The sequence below is a fragment of the Pectinophora gossypiella genome, chromosome 20 (assembly GCF_024362695.1).
Source record: "Pectinophora gossypiella chromosome 20, ilPecGoss1.1, whole genome shotgun sequence".
NCBI classification, from domain to species: Eukaryota; Metazoa; Arthropoda; class Insecta; order Lepidoptera; family Gelechiidae; genus Pectinophora; species Pectinophora gossypiella.
Genome location: NC_065423.1, coordinates 805,633 through 828,698, shown reverse-complemented (window position 1 = coordinate 828,698; position 23,066 = coordinate 805,633). Strand labels below are relative to the sequence as shown.

Below are 23,066 nucleotides of genomic sequence, written 5' to 3'. Positions count from 1 at the left end.
ACGGGAACGGGACAGTTGCTTTCTTCATTGAGTAATCTAAATAATTAATACGAAGTGGTGTTTTGTGGTTAATGATCGCATTAAGTTAGTCGGAAGACATTCGCGAGTGTTATTATATTGGAGTATTCAATAAACAAAGTGTATCTGCCTATTTTCGCTTCGTGCTGGGAAGCCGCTTCATAACTCAAAAGTTTATGCGGACTTTTGAGTTAATTCGTTTGGGGTTCGGAGTAGGAGTCTACTCCGAGGGTGGGGGCTTAGGTTTCATCATCATCACCTTTCATCATTTCATTAATCATCAAGAAAAAAAATACGTCAGACATGGCTGTATGGGCATAGTTCCCTTTGCCTTACCCTTCGGGGAAAACCAAAACAAAAAAAAAAAAAATCAAAACAAAACATTGATACGCGTGTTTTACCGAAAATAAATCCAATTAATGGTATTAAGCAACAAATTAACTTGCCCAAATACTATTATTTCATTTATATAACATTCTCAATTTGTTGTATAACTAGATGTGCCTTAAGTGACTTGTAAAACAACGATACTAAGATAACCTAAACGAATCCAATTTGAATAGCAATTTTTTGGCTCAAAATACATTTATTACTCGATAAATAATACAAAATGCGATACGCACAGCTAGTAGTTGGGCCTGCGGGTAGCGGCAAGGTGAGTTAAGTCTTTTAAAGATGGCAGGAAGCAAGATAAAAACTTTCGAAAACCCACCACATTTTATGCATATTTACGATATTCATTTAAAACATTTTCAGTCTACCTATTGTTCTACAATGGTTAAACACGCTGCAGACTCCAAAAGGGTGGTGGAGGTAGTCAACTTGGATCCGGCAGCAGAACATTTTGACTATGAACCTCTGGTGGACATTCGGGAACTGATTCATTTGGATGACGCTATGGAAGATGAGGAACTGCAGTTTGGACCCAACGGAGGCCTCGTGTTTTGTATAGAGTTAGTATGCACGAAAAATTATGAAAATATTTTAATACCATTACCATATTTAGATTTAGACATTAGGAATTGATTGATTTTATAATTTTTATTTTATGTTTAGTATCTATTTTTTATTACTAGTTCCGTTTTATACTATTGTTAGAATAATAGTTTCTTATGACATTGTTACTAACAAGTTATGTAGGCAGCCTGGAAAATAAATTATAAATGCCCATCATTTTGACAAACATCATTCGTCTTGCTTTTTTGTAATTGTTTTAGTGGAAATATGATATGATGTTGTTGTCTTTTTTTGTGCGTCCTTTTATAATAAACTTTTTCTATTCTATTCTATTCTAACAGAGTACAGAATAAAACTTATTTTTTCTCAACTTCCAGGACACTCTTAGAAAACTGCGACTGGCTAGAGGAGCAGCTAGGAGACGTAGATGACGACTACATCCTGTTCGACTGCCCAGGCCAGATCGAGCTGTACACGCACCTGCCTGTCATGAGGAAGCTGGTTGATCAGCTGCAACGGTGGAACTTTCGGCTCTGTGCTGTATTTATGGTCGATTCTCAGTTCATGGTTGATGGGGCTAAGTTTTTATCAGGTAAGAATATAAGTCTTTTTATATTTTTTTTTATTCTAGTTTTGTAATGAGGTTTTGAACACTCAGGATGATCATGCCAGGCTCATAAAATATAGATAGATTTTTTGTCACACATTATTAACTTAAATACTCTCAACAACAATGCTTCCTTCACTTAAAGTAGTAAGACCAAATGCTCTTTTAAAATCCAACTCGTATTGTGTCTGGAAATCTCGGCCTTACGAGGTTAACCGGACAAGCGCAAGATAGAAATAGACATTAAAAAAATAAAACTTAAATATTTATTTATGTTTATTTTTATCTACTAGAACCAGCATCATAATTACAAGCTCTATCAACAAAAAAAATCCTTCATCATAATTCTTTCTGACCTTCTGACTTGATGTGTCTATCTATTAACGGGTGAGCAGAGCCAAAAATATAATGTGTGTATATTTTATTGTCATTCAAAAATTGTATTCTATAGCTGTCCCTTGAATAAAAATAATTAATATTCACTGAGGAGTTTACAACTATAAAATAAAGTAAAAATAAAGTATAAAGTAAAGTAAATAAATAAATAATATTTAAATATAATTTTAAATAAAGTATATTTCTAATAAAAGAATTAGTGAACAGAACTATGACAAGTGGGCTGGCGAAAAATCCTCTTATTTTTCTCGCTGTAGAGAAACATCCATCATAAAATGAACTATATATCAACACATCTCCGCAAGGTTTCTGTTAGACCAACGTGATAGGTGGTGAGCCGTATCGCCGTCTATAATGGTCGAGACAACTGTGTTAGTGAAAACTGCACTTAAGATGAATTAATAACTCATTGGTGTAAGTCCGCTACCGCGGTTCGAACCGGCGGCGCTCCACGTTTGAAAAGCAAGTCGATGTACCATAGGACTGCAGTATTTTTTTTGGCTTTAATTCGTAATATTTTTTGTAATACATATGTATATTACGTATGCCAGGAACAATGGCTGCTCTCAGTGTGATGGTAAACTTGGAGCTGCCGCACGTGAACATCCTCACCAAGATGGACCTGCTCAGCAGAACAGCGAGGAAACAGCTGGACAAGTGAGTGCTATTAAACCAGACTCTAATCACCTTATTACAAAAACAGAATAACGAATAATACGTATAGAACGGCAACTCTCCGCTCCTCAGCGTCTGAGCTAGGTTTTTCCTCACCCCCTCGGATATACTTTAGTCATCAATCGTATGGTATTAGACGTCACACACACAGATGCGCGTGTACGATAACGTCAATGTGTAGTATCTGTGTTGTTATATACTCACAAAACGAGCTTGTTTGTATGAAGTGTCCAGGTTGTGACAAAACGAAGACTAAATCATAAACTAACTTTAAAATACGAAAATTCACGGGATCTAGTAAAATGGGGTGGTAATGTTCTCTTCCTATAATAGTGTGGTGTACCTATTGTAAATATCTAGCATTACTAAACGACTTCCATTTTTCTTCTCTTTCCAGTTATCTCGACCCAGATCCGCACATCTTACTGGCTGACATGAGAAACGCGAAATCAAAATGGCACGAGAAGTACGCGAAACTAACTGAAGCTATCGGCGAGGTCATAGAGAATTTCAGCCTAGTTCGCTTCTACCCGCTAAACATTAAGGATGAGGAGAGTATAGACAACATACTCCTGACCATAGATAATATAATACAGTACGGGGAAGACGCAGATGTCAAGATCAGAGATTTCGAAGAGCCGGAGGATGAGGATGATAGAGATGAATAAAGAGATTTTTTATGATAACACGATGGTTTTTGTCTTTTTGTTGTTCAGTGTACCACATCTGGGCTTCAGCGTGCGTGGTATCCCAGCCACCGTTCCATTGAGCATACCTGGTTTTGTTATACCATGCTCGGACCAGTATATTCAGAAGAATACCATGAGTTTCAGTAGTAGATGAGACAGAAGTGTCATCTACTACTGAAACTTGTTTGTTTTCTCGAGCTTCATACAAACAGAAACCCTTCTGTCATCGAACGAATCTAACCGTTTTTCAATCTAACTGAACCCTTTTTCAATCTAACCTAACCCTTTTTCAGTCTAATCTAACCGTTTTTCAATCTAACTGAACCCTTTTTCAGTCTAACCTAACCCTTTTTCAGTCTAACCTAACCCTTTTTCAGTCTAACCTAACCCTTTTTCAGTCTAACCTAACCCTTTTTCAGTCTAACCTAACCCTTTTTCAGTCTAACCTAACCCTTTTTCAGTCTAACCTAACCCTTTTTCAGTCTAACCTAACCCTTTTTCAGTCTAACCTAACCCTTTTTCAGTCTAACCTAACCCTTTTTCAGTCTAACCTAACCCTTTTTCAGTCTAACCTAACCCTTTTTCAGTCTAACCTAACCCTTTTTCAGTCTAACCTAACCCTTTTTCAGTCTAACCTAACCCTTTTTCAGTCTAACCTAACCCTTTTTCAGTCTAACCTAACCCTTTTTCAGTCTAACCTAACCCTTTTTCAGTCTAACCTAACCCTTTTTCTGTCTAACCTAACCCTTTTTCTGTCTAACCTAACCCTTTTTCAGTCTAACCTAACCCTTTTTCAATCTAACCTAAACCTTTTTCAATCTAACCTAACCCTTTTTCAATCTAACCTAACCCTTTTTCACTCTAACCTAACCCTTTTTCAATCTAACCTAACCCTTTTTCAATCTAACCTAACCCTTTTTCAATCTAACCTAACCCTTTTTCAATCTAACCTAACCCTTTTTCAATCTAACCTAACCCTTTTTCAATCTAACCTAACCCTTGTTCAGTCTAATCTAACCACTTTTCAGTCTAACCTAACCCTTTTTCAGTCTAACCTAACCCTTTTTCAGTCTAACCTAACCCTTTTTCAGTCTAACCTAATCCTTTTTTACCCGACTGCGCCAGAAGGAGGATTGTTTCTCTCTATCCTAACCTTTTTTCTAAGCTAACAAGTGCATACTGGAAGGGATTGTAGCCTCCCCGGTGACAAGGGGGAAATATTTTCCCAGTTAACCTGGGGCCAGCGCTAGAGGGGGACTACCGGGAAGGAATGGTTAACTATAAAAAACAAGAACTCTCTTAAAAATACCTTTTATTTCGACAAACATAAACAGTTTAACCTAATTTAACTAATTACAGTATAATTGTTGATATAATTCATATTATTATCTAGTTTGCATTGTTTGATACAAGAATTACTATTATAATAAATAACTAATTGAACAAGTTTATTATTATAAATCAGGTTACACAGAAAAACCAAGCCTTAAAATGAGTACTAGGTTTTCCAATTAGGTTCGTTGAATATTTCTATTAGAGAACTAGTAAAATATATTTGATTACCTAATATATTCGCCCTCAAGTAACATTTCACTATTATCATTTCTAGTCTTAAGTATTCCCTCCAATAAATACACGGAAAAAAGAAAGAGGTTGGGAGGGCCAAGTGAGTGCGAAACGCGCGCAATACAAGTATGAGCAAATAGGTTGTACACTGTAGTCATGAGCAATATAATGTACCCACTTTAGGACTCTGTTGCACTAACATATTTGACATTTAGTGAGACTTACAGTTCAATTTGTCAAAAAAGTTAATGTGACATGGTACCAAAGTGTATACAAATTAATGCTCGTGAGCGTACTTCAACTTTGCACTCAACTCGTCCGCAAACTTTACAACCCACGGGGCTCCTCGGTAGTATATTAAAAGGTCGTCTTGTGCATTATAACTTGCAGGGCATAAGATCAAATATCGACCTTAATATGATCGGCTATTTTAAAAGTTATGACAGAATTGCAGCCTATCTTATAAAATATACATTGCCAGTAAAGTGGCTATGTAAATTGAGAAGCAGTAGAGCTATCGTAGTCATCTATTCGCAGGAGTAGTAGTAAAAGAGCTTGCAGGGCGTCACATGTACCAAATACCATGTATGTAACACCCAACTGCTTGTGACTTTTCAATGAATATGAATAAAGAGAGCGGGTTTAAACCGGCGACAGCGGGGTTTTACACAAAATGCGCGTTAAGGGTGGTATGGGTTGGTCTTTCCATCCTCTTTCTTCTGTTCCGTGGCTATCTATGAGGTTCTGTGGAGCAGATACGACTTTGTCATATTATCGCTAAAATTTTAGATTTACAAATCTGCAAATATTATCTCAGTATTTAGTTTCATTAGTTCGATTTCAATCACTAGTTCACTTATGAACTTTTTCCCATTCGACAGTCGAACAAGTGAGAATTTAAGGAGACTTTAAATCGTATGAACAAATTCCGCTTCGAAATGGAACAAATGAATCGAACTTGTGAGAACAACCGATATTTTCTTGCTATTTGAAATCTCTTATTAGTAAACTGGCTAATGGGTTGGCTACTATGCATTACCACGAACCCGCAGCGGTTGATGATGGCGCAGGCATGTGCCTCGCAGTGGACGTAAATAGGATGCTTACTATTACTATTTTTAAAATTAGATACATTGATGCTAATTCCTGTAAACACCATATTTTAAGTTATACCTGTCATTTTTGTATCCGCCGAACGGGATAGGGACGGGTAATCGACATGCATAAAATTTATGGAACACACGTAAAATTTTTAGAGGGTTGTTTTAGATTTGTGCCTAACAAATATTTTTAGAGGGTTGTTTTAGATTTGTGCCTAACAAATATTTTTAGAGGGTTGTTTTAGATTTGTGCCTAACAAATCTAAAACAACCCTCTAAAAATTTTACACTGGCCAATAACCCGACGGAATTAATTTGACAGCACACGTCATACGGTTTCCATACCAGCGAGATACCTATTTGATTCGCTTGGGTTATTCATTAATTCACCCACTCTATATAAAATTAACCATCTGTCAATCATCCGTCCCTTTTCGACGGATAAGAAAATGGCAGGTATGACTTAAAATAAGTTAGTGTCTACAGGAATTAGCACCATTGTTAGAAATAAGTTGGTTATATTGTTTTCTTTGAATAATTATAATTAATTTTGTCTGTTCTATTGCGTCAAGTAGAACACTCCACAGAATGTCATATTTAGTTCACGGCAGATCCAATTTTCTCGATGACATCAATTCAAACATCAACATATTATGGCAGTGATTTTAAACAATTGACAGTTATCGTCAATTGACAGGTATCGGCGCGTTCTTAGGAACGCTAACCTGCTATCTCCATACTTGTCTATTACATTTCAATCCACAATACTTAAATACAATTAACTGCTAACATTCAATCCAATACACCGTACAAGTACTGCAAATTCATAACTTATACATAAAAAAAATACACTTCTCATCAAAATAATCGACGTGACTTATTGTAGATTTGCCGCATATGGCATCAACTACTTGATCGGCTGATCACCTCGCAAGTTTATGTTTCGGTAGGATTACCAGAAAAAAAAATGCGAGTAAAATTGGTTCCATTTCAAGTTACTTTTTATCCGTATTTTTTATAAAAATACAATATATTTTATAAAATGAAAACATTGCTCTTTTTCACATTTTCCATTATTTAATTCACAAAATACTCTAGTAACTGTATCCCGAATAAAAAGTAAACATTTACCACTGGGTATTATATTTTTTTTTTACACTGGATATTATAAAATTTTAAATTCTTAAATGCCAATGTTCCAAATTCAAATTTAAAATTCAATTATTCGGAAGGGATTCAATTTTTTTTTATGAGAAGTACATAGTCATGTTCACATTATGAAAAGTACTGAAAATCAAATATTTTTTTATTCAAATATCTTCAGTGATCAGATCACAAAGTACACTAAAAGTAGACGGCAAAATCCTGAGTTGAACATAATTCCGCCGGCGGATTAACGTTTTCTTCAATAACGGTTAATTTTAAAACCGATTTTAGACTTATCTCTATGAGTTCACTGGAAAGGAACAATGCAGCAACTTTTTCATAATGTTCACACACACTGACAAAGACTAACGCTCGTATTCGAAGATGTTCACTCGACTCTTCGACTCGGCCTCAGCTGAGCTGAGCTCGACTTGAGGACTTTTTTTTATATAATGGCACTAGTGCTGCTTTGTGCCAGTGTCAAGTTTTAAAAGATTGGGAAACTAAAAGGAAGGAAAATAACATTCCGGAACGGAAATTTACACAGAAATAGGATCAAGTAAATGGGATAAAACCTGAGGACTTTAGGAGTCGAGCATATCATACTACCAACATAATAATACGAAAATAATGACGTCATGCCTTACTGTGGTAAACTCGAGTTACGGCTGAGGCGCCGTCTAAAAATATCGATTTCGAGACGAGTTCGAGGAAGAGGTTGAGGTCGCCTCAACTGAGGACGGAGTCAAAGGTTGAAATTAACATCTTAAAATACGGTTGTTATGCCCGCAATCCCTATCAGAGCGAGCAATTACGTTATTTCATTGGCTTAAATGTCTCTTAACCAAGCCGGGGAAAAAAACAAGTCAGTAATCTACACTATCACTGGTCAGGGCTGTTTGGCGGGAAACGGGAACGGGACAGTTGCTTTCTTCATTGAGTAATCTAAATAATTAATACGAAGTGCTGTTTTGTGGTTAATGATCGCATAAGTTAGTCGGAAAACATTCGCGAGCGTTATTATATCGGAGTATAAACAAAGTGTATCTGCCTATTTTCGCTTCGTGGCAGGAAGCCGCTTCATAACTCGAAAGTTTATGCGTGCTTTTGAGTTAATTCGTTTGGGGTTCGGAGTAGGAGTCTACTCCGAGGGTGGAGGCTTAGGTTTCATCATCATCACCTTTCATCATTTCATTAATCATCAAGAAAAAAAATACGTTACACATGGCTGTATGGGCATAGTTCCCTTTGCCTTACCCTTCGGGGAAAACAAAAAAAATATCACTGGTCAGTAAAACAGCCGTTTCAGAGGACGCCTGATAATAATTTATATACTAGAGTTGGTGTGATTGGTCATTGACCTTACATTTGAATACTTGCAATATGATTTATTCTCCTATCATTTGTAGAGCGATCCGACTGTTGGGTTGTGGTAGGTACAGTCATGAGCAATATAATGTACCCACTTTAGGACTCCGTCGCACTAACATATTTGACATTTAGTGAGACTTACAATTCAATTTGTCAAAAAAGTTAATGTGACATGGTACCAAAGTGTATATTAATGCTCGTGACCGTACAACCACAGAATTCATTATAACTCCCAGTTTAGAGTACTCTATACCTCTCTCTGGCCTCTTTTTCAACACCTCCCGACACTACGCTTTATATTCGGTTGATAGTTATTGTTTTTGTACTCTTTAGTAGTTTGAATTCATGTTTTGATCACGTACTTTCCAGGATTGGGCTCGTTTTCTATTACACGGGACAAACGTAGCGAGCAGTGGGTGGGTGCACTACATACCTCTGCCTCCAGGCCTCTGATAGAAGTGTGGTGCTATGTTATGTTAGTAAATACACATTTACGTGGAGCAATAGACTATAGAGCGGGATCAGTGACGGGCTCGTCGTAGGGGAAGGCGTGCGAGTCAGTGATGCTGAACACGAACATCTGGCAGCCGAACTGCAGCAGCGCGCCGTGGGGCACGAGGGCCGAGCCCTCCCAGGCGCCGCCGGGGGACGAGGGGGAGGGGGGGCAGCTGCAGCCGCCGGGGGACGCGGCGCGGGGGGGAGGCAGCGCGCCGTTCAGTCTGGAACAATATCATTTTTTTATTATCAGACTTTTTTCGGTAGAAAATTTAAGACGAAAGCGCCGAGCCATGGTCCAAACCTCTAAGAATCAAGTCATCGTCTGGACTTTCGGTATTGCCATCAGGACGGGACCCAACTAGTTCCGCCCATACAACATAGATGGCGTTTATCGGTCCTGAAACGCGGTTTTAAGTTCACACAGCTCGATTTGGCTCGCAGGTGGCTAGGGGGGTTCATGGTCCTTCCAAAAAGACGCTGGATCTAATCAAACGGATCGGTAAGAGGAGTTTCAATCCGTCGCTTTTTCTATCCCTATGTACGCTTAAATCTTTAAAACTACGCAACGGATTTTGATGCGGTTTTTTTAGTAGATAGAGTGATTCAAGAGGAAGGTTTATATGTATAATAACATCCATTAAATAGTGGTTAGTTATTAAATTTTTTCGTCAGCATTGCACCCGAGCGAAGTCGAGGCGCGTTGCTAGTAGTAAATAAATAGTGACAATACCTGGGCGGGCGCGGCACCCCGCCGCCGGGGCCACCGGCCCGCGGCCCCTGCGGCGGGGCCGGGGGGGCCGGGGGGGCCGGGGGCGCCGGCGCGGCCAGCGCGGCGTCGCACGCGTACAGCACGCCGTTGACGCGGGAGCCCCACTCCGAGTAGTTGATCAGCTCGAAGTGGCGGGTCACCTGCGGGGGAACGGTGTAAGAGATCTTTAGTCTTCCTCTATCAAAGGTGGTGGTGTTCGGCGTTAAGTGCAAGTGCGGACTGTTCCCCAAACGATAGAACATCTTACATCGTATCCTGCGTGCCCGAACACCTGCACGCAGGAGGATCTGATGAGCGCTGCAGATAGCGCCATAATTGTTGCCAAGTTTTGGATCGATACCATTTAACTTGCCATCGACACGATAAGTTATGTAACGTAACGGCTCAGCACCTAACACGTTGGACTGTCAGAGAGCTCGGTGAGGTGTGGCCACTTAGTTCTACTTGCGATGGATGGTGCTTCTGACAGCCACTGCATGAGCTTATATTATATTATACTACACTTAAGCAACTTTATTCTGTAAAGTCTCCAAACACTATTCGAGTTCTTTTGACAGCGAATCAATTGCGACTGATTGAGGGGAGGACTGTCCTAGCAGTGGAACGTATATAAGCTGTTTTTGTTTATAAATAAATAAATAAAAATCGTTTGGACAAAGTCCATAAAATGTTAGTATACAAACGACTTATAAACTAGTGTTAGTAAGACATTATTCGGGCGATCATAAATACAAACTTATAAAGTGTGAAGTGTACGGTACAAAGGCAACGACCGTACATTGTCACCTCAGCACTCTTCATCGTTTGTATGCAATTTAGGTCAACGCAATTCAGTTCAGTTCACATCGCGTGTACTCATTATCATTTTTATACTTAATTTCTATCAATAAATTATCGTAAATCAAATCAAATCTATCATTTAAAGTCTGTACTGGAACACCGTACATGAAGCCCCATCCACCTTTTTAGAAGGGGGGAGTCCCACCTATCACATAACGTCAACACATGTCGTCACGTAACGTCGTTTATGAGTTTTCTGAAGCACATGTGAGTGCTATACAAACAAGTCATCCTTTAGAAGATTGGTGCAATCTGTGCGACTGTGGAATTCTTTACCTCCCGCCATCAGAGTAGCTAATTCTCTTCAGAGTTTTAAAAATCTGTTACGTGCTCATTACGAGTCGCTGTGTGGATATTAATATAACGTATTTTATCCTTTAGTAGTTATAGGAAACTATTGTCATATCTACATGTAATGTCATATTTAATTATAATATATACGTCTGATATAAATGGGTATATGTATGTATGTATTTATATTTATATATTTCTATTTTACTAGATGTTGCACTGTCCCGCACCAAATTGTAATAATGTTTCCTATCCACTGGTTGCCTGGAAGAAATTGCTGCTTAGCAATAAGGCCGCCAGATTGTACTGTATCTATCATCATCTGTGTGAATTTGTTTTGTATGTTGTGTGCAATAAAGTATATTTGATTTGATTTGATTGAAGATTGTGTCAAGCGCGTGTCCCGGCGAGCTGACCTCGTCATAGAAGATGGTGGCGTGCGTCCGCGACACGTGGCGGCAGCGGGCCGCGTCCAGGATGACGTCACAGCCGCTGTCGGCGCCCACGGCCAGCCGCGACAGCCGCATCGGGATGGGCCGGCCCAGACCGTCGCCCAGGCCGTTGCTGCGCGCAATATTACGTCAACACTTTATCAAATCCTTACTAATTCTAACAGTTGAAGCTCACGTGAAGCTTACTTTATGTAAAAAAGCTTATTATAAGATTAATGATTGCCTAAATGATAAAAATGACTGGTATTGAATGTGTTCCTCTAGTTATTATATAACTTGTAATGTACCCTCATTGATTTAAAAGATGTGTTGCTGTTGCAGTTTCTTGTCATTTCTTCTCCTCAGCCATAACACCTTGCGAAATGACGTAAATTCAAAAATGTTACATTGACCATCAACAAGTTTATCCATGATAATTACGTTGAATAAATGATTCTGATTTTGAGTTATTTATTCAGTGCCCTGAATGTGAATTGCATTTTACGCATCCCGCAATCCTCTGTAGATAAGGGAATTTCAGGAAATGTAATTCTATAGTAATATGACTTATGTTACGATAAAGTAAAGGAAAGAAGATTTGTGTATAGGCTCGCCCCCTGTTAAATGGGACTTAAAGATTGCTGGCGAGTAAGTGCATATAATATGTATTATACACCTCTGCCTACCCCTTCGGGGCGTGATAGAGGCGTGATGCTATATTATGTTAAGACCATGAGAAGAGAGAAACGATAAGGAAGCATACATTTTTTTTAGGATAAATACCTATTATTTTACATTATAGTGACTGGTTATGTAGATAGGTATTTGCAATCAATTTCGTATTTTTCTTTAACCTTTGATTTGTGTGCAATAAGGATCCTGACCCATAGGACTGGTACCTATTTTTACGTAATTATCCACTCTTAACTATCGCAAAAGGTTTAAACAAAACTGAATATAAAAGCAGGAAACATATACGTAAATAAAATAGATGTTGAATGTTACAGAATTAGGAATAGATTTAAGCATTTATATTTTATTTTTTAGTGTTTTTTGGAGCACAGCTGAAAATCAGCGTTGTGGCACTCCCTCAATGTCGGAGTGTCACAACATATTGCTGAGCTGACGTCCCTTTTTAGAAATAAGTTTGTAATTACTATGTTCACTTCTACTGTATACCAATACTTATATCTAAAATAAATGATTTATATTCTATTCTAATAACCCCACCTGGCGGGCCTCTGCACGGCACACAGCGTGGCCCGCACGGCGCAGTCGCTGAGCGAGTGTCCCGGCGACGGCGGCGGAGGGGGGGAGCGGCGCAGCCCGCCCCACACCGCCCTGCGGGCGTGGTACATTTTAGTTCACATGTGTACAGTCGGGAGCAACATCATGTTCGTGAGAACACTACTAATAAAAAAGCCTTTAATTAAGTATGTAAGACTATGTAATGATCGTAAGAAAGATACAATAAATGATCGATACAATAAAGACGATGGTCAAGGCCCCGCTGGCTGGCGTCATGCGGTGCGCAGACAATGTGCCCACTTTAGAACCCTGTCGCACTATCATATTCGTCATTTAATGAGACTTACGGTTTAATTTGTCAAAAAAGTTATAATATTTAATCTCTCCAGCTCGAGAAAGGTTTCTTCTAGTGTGACGTGTGTATACCTGAAGGTGCTCTATAGTGTGACGTGTGTATACCTGGAGGTGTTCTATAGTGTAACGTGTGTATACCTGGAGGTGCTCTATAGTGTGACGTGTGTATACCTGGAGGTGCTCTATAATGTAACGTGTGTATACCTGGAGGTGCTCTATAGTGTGACGTGTGTATACCTGGAGGTGCTCTATAGTCTGACGTGTGTATACCTGGAGGTGCTCTATAATGTGACGTGTGTATACCTGGAGGTGCTCTATAGCGTTACGTGTGTATACCTGGAGGTGCTCTATAGTGTGACGTGTGTATAGTATACCTCGAGGTCTATATAGTGTGACGTGTATACCTGGAGGTGCTCTATAGTGTGACGTGTGTATACCTGGAGATGCTCTATAGTGTAACGTGTGTATACCTGGTGGTGCTCTATAGTGTGATGTGTGTATACCTGGAGGTGCTCTATAGTGTGACGTGTGTATACCTGGAGGTGCTCTATAGTGTGACGTGTGTATACCTGGAGATGCTCTATAGTGTAACGTGTGTATACCTGGTGGTGCTCTATAGTGTGACGTGTGTATACCTGGAGGTGCTCTATAGTGTGACGTGTGTATACCTGGAGGTGCTCTATAGTGTGACGTGTGTATACCTGGAGGTGCTCTATAGTGTGACGTGTGTATACCTGGAGGTGCTCTATAGTGTGACGTGTGTATACCTGGTGGTGCTCTATAGTGTGACGTGTGTATACCTGGAGGTGCTCTATAGCGTGACGTGTGTGTACCTGGAGATCCTGTCCCGCTCGGCCCTCGACAGCAGCTCGGAGGGCAGCGCCACGTGGCGGAAGCCGAAGCGCGCCAGGCGGCCGCGGTCGATGCTGCGCGTCACCAGCCGCGCCGCGGCCGCCGACAGCGGCGTGCGGCGCCACGGCCCGTAGCACTGCTCGCCCACCAGCACCTGCGACCCACACGACGCTTACCCAACGACGAACGATTCAATGTGCATGACGCTATAAATGAAATTGGCTACGCGATAAATAACCTAACTCTATTATGAATAAATAACGCACTAACACAGTTGGCTCGACCAATAAGACGGCGATACGATCACCACCTATCACGTTCGTTACAGAAAGCTCGCGAGTCTGCTGCTTCTAATCCTTTTATTCCCTGGTGGGATGTAGGGCTCAAATAACAGATTTCTACAACTCGCGATCTTTTGCGACCTCTGTAGTCTCAAGTTTAACGCCGCGGCCTCGCTTGCCAGGTATATGTTGCTCTAAACAACACCTTACCTCATTTGATACGACAGTAATCTAGTTGAATGCCTTCTAAAACACAAAGCAGGAATCCTAGAATATCAATCTACATTCAAATCACTACCTATATTGAGCGTCCACTGAATAACCAGACTATCTACTACGTGGTTGCCTTCAGAAAGCATTACAGGATGAAGCGATGACCAGCACTTTAAGGGCTATAGGAAAAAAAGAACAAGTTCTACGATAATTACCTGCTGCAATCTCTGCCAAGCAAGCAGCTTCACTAATCTCTCATCCAGCTTTTCCAGCTGTTCGTCCACAGCGGCCAGCAGCGCCTCAGCCTCTCCATCAGCGCGCAGCTCTAGCCTCATGCCGCGGCCTCGCTTGCGGGACATGTCTTCAGACTGCGACACCTTGCGGCGCTTCACTGTCGTTGTGAGGTACTCGAAGTCGGAGTCCGAGAGGGAATCCGAGTCTGATGTTTTATCCACCTGTTGGACAAAGAAAGTTTGGAAGATTAATATTCTTCTATCGTGTGTATTGTGAGGTGAATTACCAACCCATCAACCCTGGTGTCAGGGTTATTACTGAGCCGCCATAGGCCCCTGACATGAGTCATGTAACAACTACGTACTTACGTAAGTAATAACCGGGAACAACAGCTTAACGTGCCTTCCGAAGCACGGATCTTTTTACTTTTTGGACAATCGGATGATCAGCCTGTAATGTCCTAATCAAACTAGGGATCACAAAGTGATTTTTGTGATTTGTCCCCACCGGGATTCGAACCCGGGACCTCCGGATCGTAAGCACAACGCTCAACCACTGGACCACGGAGGCCATTAACCATTACACCACCGGGTCCTTCTTCTGTCCACTTTCGATGTAAGTGTCGTTATTAAGCCGACACCGGCGCCATCTATCTGGAATATTGAGTACTAATATTACTTACATCAGATTGTGTGTGTGTGTGTATGTGTTATTAAAGATGCTTACGTGTTTTTCTCTTTTACTTTGTGTTATATGATATTGGTACCAAGCACCGCATATGAAGGCCGACTGTTGAATATGTTGTTGTTATGTTAAATTAATATTAAGCATAAGAAAATATGTGTCCAGCCCGAGGCGTAGTCGGCTTCAATCTTCGAGCAAAAACAACTGACTACTCTCAAAGAATTCGAAATACGAAAATTCAAATGAACCATAAACTAACTCACGGCTAGTGACACACACCACAGTACCAACAGCATCATACCTTATGAGCAGCGATGGCCTGCAGGTCGTCCTCCTTGTCCTGGGCGGTGGCGGCGCGCAGCGGAGACGCATGTCCACACGGGCCGTGCCCGCTGTACGACGGGCACTCCGGGTTCAGGCACACGCGGTGCTTCGGGGACTCCTCCTCGTCTGAAGGAGCGTAGTCGTCTAGGGTTTGGAGGTTCCGGAGTACTGGAGGCACGGAAAATACATCAGGGTATCAAAACAACAACAGACTCATCATCTCCCTAGCGTTATACCGTTTCTCACGGGGTCCGCTTACATAACCTGAAGATTTGACAGGTCTAGTTTTTACAGAATGGACTGCCTGTCTGACCTTCCAACCCGCGAAGGGAAAACCACCCCAATATAGGTTAGCTCACATACGTCCGAAACGTATTTTTCGGTAATGTGGGTTTCTTCACGATGTGTTCCTTCACTACGCGATAATCATTTATAATCCAAACATGAATTCGAAAAGAAATTCTAATATAATTGGTTTAGTCCCGTACTGGGATTCGAATCTGCGACCTCATAATGAGAGTCGAGCGTTCTTCCAACTGGGCTACCACGGCTCTTCAGAGACTCCAGACTAAGTGGTACAAACAAGTCAGCGGCACATACCGTTCCTGCAGCGCACGTACTCGCGGCGCGAGGGCAGCAGCGGCGGCGGGTGGCGGTAGTGGTGGCGCACCATGGCCGGCACCACCACGCGCCCGCGCACGCCCGCCGGCACCTTCATCCTGCAGTACCAGGGGGGTTTAACTACCTAGCGGAACTTTAAACGGATTCTAACGTAACTGTAACCCGACTGTAACGTGACTACAACCTAACTCTAGCGTGACTGTATCTTGACTCCAACATGACTGTAACCTAACTGAAACTTAACCGTACTCGTAGTATAAGGAAACATACCACGTACGTACATAACGGTAACTCTCCGTTCCCGACCAGTGGCTAAGCTAGATTTACCTTAATCGTTTGGGCTGCGCGAACCAGTGTTTTAAATTATACCAGTAGGCATACTTTATATGCTCGAATTTTGAAATTGGACGCAGACGTTCATTCATCAGCTGCGAATAGTTGTTTTTCTATTTCTTTAAATATTTTTATTTACTTATTATACGAGGCTTTTTGTATGAAGTGTTCAGAGTTACTTAACTCCACGTGGCTGTTATCTAACTCTAACATGACTGCAACCTGACTATAACGTAACTGTAATTGAACTGTAACATAACCTGACTCTAAAATCTATAGATCTAGTCTAGACTATAGATATACAGTACCTGAAAGCGGGTCTTGCCTTCCTAGCTCTGCGAATGAAGTCAATTTTAATAGCGTGCTGATCCACCGGGGCAGAAAACTGGTCCCACAACGCCACGCGCTCCGTCGCCGATATCGAGTTCACCAGCTTCCAGTCCTGAGGAGGTTATAAGCATAAAATTATTCCTATTACTAGGACATCTGGCGTGACTACGCGTGCCGGAGGGACTGGCCAAAATACGCACAAGACTGCGAAAAATGGAAAGAGGAAGGAGAGGCAGCAGGGTGGGGGTTCAACAGTGTGATCTTGTAGTATAGTTTTTTTAGACGCGACTTATTGTAAATTTGCCGCAATTCATATAAACTACATGGCCGTACAAATGGGAAACGCTGAAGGGCTCTCACCCGGAGAACATGCCTGAGGGTGGAACTCTGCTTAGGGCGTCGTCTTGAGGGGATTATATTTGAAAAAATTAGTCGACTCTAGTGGGTCGATAGCGGCAAGCGCTGAAAGAGGGAAATCGTCGACCACGTCGGCCGAGTTATCGCGAGCTGATACTTTTCTGTACCATCCTTAAGTGGGTAGATTGTGGTAAAATACAAGTCTATTTTATAATAAAAAAAAATCTTACAATGTATTGCTCCACATGATTGGGGCACATCCATCGCCCGGTTGGTAGCGCAGTCAACGGCGGGTCCAGGCAGTCCTGTAGACAAGTCAGTCCTTTAGTCTATATCCTTTTATTGTGTTGGTTGCGAGGTGGTCATATAATACGGGCCACGCGCTTTTCGATTGCTGTGGTGCGGGGACACGCGTCCGCCGCCGGCGCCCGCAGCGGTGACGCAGCGGGAACGTAGCGGTTGAAGGCGCGCCACCCGCCGCGCCGTGCGTCCCTTCTTCTTAAAACTTGTATAGTTTTAATATTAAGGTTTTACGCGACCGAAGTCGCCGGCAAGAACTAGTAGTTATAAATATAATTGTTGAGCATATCAGCCGTACGACGCCCACTGCTGGGCATAGGCCTCCCCCAAGGATCTTCACGACGATCTGTCCTGCGCTGCCCGCATCCAGCGGTTTCCCGCGACCTTCACCAGGTCGTCGGTCCACCTTATAGCGGGTCTACCCACTGAGCGTCGTCCGACACGTGGTCGCCATTCATTTTTTTATTGTTGAGCACCTGGTGGAATAGCAGCGGGCAGTAGTCGCACTGCAGCAGCGGGGCCGCGCGGCACGTGGCGCCGCACACGAAGCAGCACTTGGCCGGCAGCGGCACGCAGCCGTTGGAGTCCACCGTCACAAGCGATGCGTTGCCGTTCTTGCTGCCCTCTGCGAAAATAAGTTTATGTTCGTTAACATAAGCTCACTACTGTATCCCATAGTTTCCAACTAGTCAAATCAGTAAATTTTTACTAAACGTCAAAACACTGTGACGTCATAGAAAACGTGACAGGTTTTAGGCGGATGAGACGTTTGTTATGTAAAAATTGACGATTCAAAGTATAACTATATTACCTACTGAATAAAGATATTTTTGAATTTGAATTTGACAAAATGTCGCACTTATTATTACATTTTTTATTATAATTTATTATCTCATAAATAATTTAAACAGAAAATTAAAATGTTTTTTGTCACCTTCAGATCTGTCTTTATTTAGTAATCAGAATTTCATAATTTATCTTTGACTTAGGAATCTACCCAATTGGGATAGTCAAAGACCGGCTGAGAGCCTTCAGCGCTCCCCATTTGTCCGGCCAAGTAGTTAATGCCATCTGCGGCAAATCTACAATAAGTCACGTCAAAAAAAAAAACAAAAAAAAAAGGATAGTCAAAGATACATCCATTGCAAGATAAATGTGGGTATTTAGTTTATCTTTATTTTATTCTAAAAAAATATATCTAACCTTTATCAGTGCCAGGGAAAAGACAAGGCACACGCATCTCCCGTGGCAGCTCAAACTGCCGCGGGTTCATGATCTTGGCTGCCTTCACCAATATCTCCATTGGAGTCAACTCCTCTTTCTCTTGCTCCTTGTCTTTCTCTTTAGAAGAGTCACTCCTGTCATCTCTGTCTGTGTTTGAGTCTTTACTCTTCTTTTTGTTTCTGAGGGACCTGTGGAAGACATACTACTTTGTGACTGGTATTCATCATCAGCCCATTAACGTCCCCACTGCTGGGGCACGGGCCTTCCCTATGGATGGATAGGGAGATCGGGCCTTAAACCATCACGCGGGCCCAGTGCGGTTTGATGGTTATTAACGACTGCTAATGCAGCCGGGACCAACGGCTTAACGTGCCTTCCGAAGCACGGAGGAGCTCGAGATGAAAACTTTTTTTTGTGGTCACCCATCCTATGACCGGCCTTTGCGAAAGTTGCTTAACTTCAACAATCGCAGACCGAGCGCGTTTACCGCTGCGCCACCGAGCTCTTCTTTACCGCTGCGCCACCGAGCTCTTCTGGTATTGATAAGATTTATTTGTAAAACATGGTAGGTACAATGTTTGATGATAAGTTTTAGTTTTAATACACACTACCTCTTCCCTTGAATGTTGCTGTGCCCTACAGGGTCCTTGTTTTAGTTCCTATGTGTATATAACACCCCATTGTACTACATGGAATACAATAAATAATTGAGAACTGAATTGATGTTAAAAATAAAAGTAGGCATTATCATGTTTATGTTTACTTATTTTGTTATTTTCCATTATTAAAATTCATAAATAAGTTAAAAAGAAAATGTTTTTCATAACCTTTGGATCTGTCTTTATTTAGTAATCAGAATTTCATAATTTATCTTTGACCTTGGAAACAACCCAATTCCACATTAAAACATGAACCTTTACCTTTAGTCAGAGAAGCACCTACAATGTAGGCAACAACTGATCAAGAACACAACTTGCCTGGTATCGTCAGCAGGGGACTGCGCCCGGCTGGAGCGCGAGCTGGCCGGCTTCTCGGCATCGGCAGCTCTGCACTCCTTGCACAGCCACAACCCCGCCGGGATGTCATTCTCGTCGAGTGGTGGGTCACTAGAATACGTCTTTTGGGTTAGTTAGGTACCATGTTGGTATTTGGAGAACACTGCTGTGCCAGTGCAATAAACGGCCTCGCTCTGTACGCACTTTGTTTCATTTATAACACGTGGCGACGAGAATGGGACAATTGCACGTGGTGACGTCATATAAACCTCATATTAACTAGTCCAGTGATTGAGTGTTGTGGTCACGATGTGGAAGCCCAGGGTCCGAATCTCATTGGAACCACCACATCCAGTCTGAACCACAAATATCACTATTTTATCTGTGGTTAGGACATTACAGTTACATTTTAAAATGGAAGTAGTATCCGAATGACATACCAATTTAAGTTCCATTCCACATTGTTGTTAATTATAATTAATTAAGGAATATATAGGTCTAAGCTAATTACCATAATATAACACTTTCATGTAAATGACCTTTTATTTCTTAATAAATATAAATAAATTACAGGCTGATCACCTGTGGGGTTAAAATGGCCACATTGAAGCAATTCATCTAAGAAAGCAATATTGCTATTTGACAGTTGTTTGCATTGACTTACTTTTATATGTGAAAATGTCAAATTGCAATATTGCTTTCTTAGATGAATTGCTTCGATGTGGCCATTTTAACCCCCCAGATTGTCTGAAAATAAGATAATCCTTACTTCGGAAACATGTAAGGTTTCGGTCCCATCAACACCAAAATTCTATTGGTCTCATTCAGAAAGATTAAGAACAACTGTAACTTTTAATGTATGATGAATACTACTAGTGTATTCAAAGCAAATCAAAGACATTTTTCAGATTTTTGTATTTTATAAAGTATTTTAGTAGAGGAAATAAATAAATAAATATTTGTTTTAGGTATTGTCACCTAAATAAATAATGTGTATGAGAGTAATTAGCCAATGAGAATAGTAACGTCACAGGAAAGAAAAATCTCCCATGACTTGATTGGTAGTGCCAAGCAGTAGTGCCTAGGGAAACAAACGGTGAAAACCACATAAGCACCTTTTTGGTAAGTCACATTCTGATGCGATGTTCTTCAACAAAACCTCAATTTCTTTCATTTAATTTTTACCTCGGTAAAAAATTAAACCACAATTTTTTACCTGGATTAAAACAAGCTTGTCCATTGCAAGGTTTTGTTAACCAACATGACATCCAAATGTAATTTCTAAAAAAGCCTATAATTGGTTTTCACTCCTAAAGTAATATTGACATTCTTCTTGGAAATTATACATAAGAGCCTATACCATTAAAAATTTTATATTTAGGTGTATCTTTTGAGATTTTATACTTTTTTTGTGAATAAATAACAAATTACACCCATAGAATAGAAGGCCTATATAGAGAACAATGCAGGGTAACTTAATAGGTGGAAGATATTTTTATTCTTTCAAGATGACAACTTATTTTTTTTTATTATTTCATTAAATATATAAATAGATCCTGGTCATTTTATTCATTTACTAAATACTTTAAAGTATGCATTTCTTAAATACTAAAATATTATCTGATTTACAGTATGCACTGTGTGTATCCAATCAGGGAGCCTATACAACCAAGTGCATGCATATATTATTGTAATACTTATGATGAATGCATCCAATTCAGAGTCCTCAACTCACTAGCAACCAAGGTGGAAGCTGGCAGGGCAGCGATCGCAGCAGATCAGGTCGCCGCCCTCGCCACATGCGTCGCAAGAGTCGTGGTTGTGGCCCTTGCCAGGCCTCTTATAGTAAGGATGTTGGGGCTTCTTACTCTTCTGGACATTAGCCTCCTCGTCCGGAGGTTTTATCAGCGCCCGTATAAGCTACAAAACCGTAAATACAATCATAACTGGAATACGGTCCTAAGACGAACATGTTAGCAAATACAACCAATATAAAATGGCGCCATGAACATCAAGCTCCCAACTTGTAGTTGTTGAACAGTAAACCAAATAACTACAAACCGGCATCAACCCGCCAGAAGTATCCAGATCATAACCAACGTTCGACATTTTCGTTTCTCACAAAACTTCCACTGTAAGTTTGTCAAGAAAATAACGCCGAATAGAACTGAAAATAGTAAGTAAACCTATCGGAATCAAACTGTTAAGTTACAATAAGACTGGAACAGTTTTAACGCCGCATTTTTGACCAAACGAAATAAACTGTAGAATAGAATATGTTCACAAGAAGTAAATTATCGCAAGTAATAGGTAAATAATTATATTATTTTATCTAAATTCTAACATAAAAGCCATCAAGCAATTTACCGATACAAGACCGATTTGCAGTAAAAAGATGGCCGCTTCAAAAAAGCGTGAGTTTTGACACTAGAGAGCAGGGTTGTCAATGACAATTTCTCTAATTCCCCAATGGCATTTGCTGATTCCCCACAAATTCCCACAAAAGTATTTATGAAACAAAAGTTTCATCTATCCAAATAATATTTTATTTTTGCTATATTAATAAATAAACAGCCTATATATGTCCCACTGCTGGGCTGGTATGGCGGAGAGAGTATGGCGCGTACTTCACCACGCTGCTCTATTGCAGGTCGGTGAAGGTACTTTGCAACTTGTAACTAGTGTACATATTTCGAAATACGTCCCCTCCGGGCGAAATAAACTGAGGATTTCCAAACGATAAATACGCGCAAACCCTAATCCTCGAAATTAACTTTAACGTGCCTTCCGAAGCATTTGACATTTTATGTACTTATTTATAAGAAATAATCGCAAACATCTTATTTTTTGGAACATAAGGTGCTTGCTATTCTTGGAATATTGTATATTTGTGCTTAAGGATACTCAGGACTACGAGATAAAACACTTTCGAACTCACGAGTTTATTTCGTTACCAGCACATTATATTATCACATTACATTTTTGCCATAAATATAATTATATTATATCGAATTCTTGGCGCGAATACATGGAACGACGGCTTTTGATGGAATGCGGCTTGTTTTTTCTATATTCAAACTTGACTTCCTCACGCAGGTGGCCAGTTTTCGTCGAAGGAGTCTTCATCCTCATTCAACAGCCATATCCTTCACAAACAAAGGACTGTCTCATAGAGTGATTTCAGCACTGTTCTCATCGGAAAATAAACCCGGATCTTCATATCGTAAGCTTAAAGCTGCTGTTGATTATACCACAAAGATTTTATTATAATAATAATTGTATAACTACTTGACCGGACAAATGGGGAGCGCTGAAGACTGACGCGGATTAAAATAATCCGATATTTCCCGCATCTTGGGAAA

At 40.7% G+C, this 23,066-nt stretch overlaps 2 protein-coding genes across 2 annotated transcripts; one reads left to right on the top strand and one right to left on the bottom strand.

Annotated features, from left to right (window-relative positions):
* The first annotated feature begins 394 nt into the window (after positions 1-394).
* LOC126375921 (GPN-loop GTPase 3) lies at positions 395-3,339 on the top strand. Its single transcript, XM_050023018.1, has 5 exons — positions 395-673; positions 775-971; positions 1,353-1,567; positions 2,530-2,635; positions 3,051-3,339. Exons 1-5 carry the CDS (start codon positions 629-631, stop codon positions 3,319-3,321), a joined length of 834 nt encoding a protein of 277 aa, XP_049878975.1. The 5' UTR covers positions 395-628; the 3' UTR covers positions 3,322-3,339.
* A 3,928-nt stretch (positions 3,340-7,267) lies between these two features.
* LOC126376369 (PHD finger protein 12) lies at positions 7,268-22,122 on the bottom strand. Its single transcript, XM_050023693.1, has 15 exons — positions 21,766-22,122; positions 21,440-21,624; positions 19,687-19,815; positions 18,689-18,897; positions 17,962-18,110; positions 17,416-17,490; positions 16,807-16,940; positions 16,145-16,263; positions 15,522-15,712; positions 14,518-14,757; positions 13,790-13,962; positions 12,585-12,695; positions 11,340-11,487; positions 9,754-9,932; positions 7,268-9,244 (listed from the first exon to the last, which is right to left on the bottom strand). The coding sequence occupies exons 1-15, from the start codon at positions 21,811-21,813 to the stop codon at positions 9,034-9,036; spliced, it is 2,301 nt and encodes a 766-aa protein (XP_049879650.1). The 5' UTR covers positions 21,814-22,122; the 3' UTR covers positions 7,268-9,033.
* Positions 22,123-23,066: the final 944 nt, after the last annotated feature.

Excerpts from the sequence above, each read along its gene's own strand:
- LOC126375921 (XM_050023018.1), top strand. The coding sequence starts at position 629 with ATGCGATACGCACAGCTAGTAGTTGGGCCTGCGGGTAGCGGCAAG. Across the intron at positions 972-1,352 it reads GGCCTCGTGTTTTGTATAGA|GACACTCTTAGAAAACTGCG; the intron begins GTTAGTATGCAC and ends CTCAACTTCCAG. Across the intron at positions 2,636-3,050 it reads GCGAGGAAACAGCTGGACAA|TTATCTCGACCCAGATCCGC; the intron begins GTGAGTGCTATT and ends TTCTCTTTCCAG.
- LOC126376369 (XM_050023693.1), bottom strand. The coding sequence starts at position 21,813 with ATGTCGAACGTTGGTTATGATCTGGATACTTCTGGCGGGTTGATGCCG. Across the intron at positions 15,713-16,144 it reads GTACGTGCGCTGCAGGAACG|TACTCCGGAACCTCCAAACC; the intron begins GTATGTGCCGCT and ends CCGTGCCTCCAG. Across the intron at positions 12,696-13,789 it reads GAGCGGGACAGGATCTCCAG|GGCGGTGTGGGGCGGGCTGC; the intron begins GTACACACACGT and ends CCACGCCCGCAG.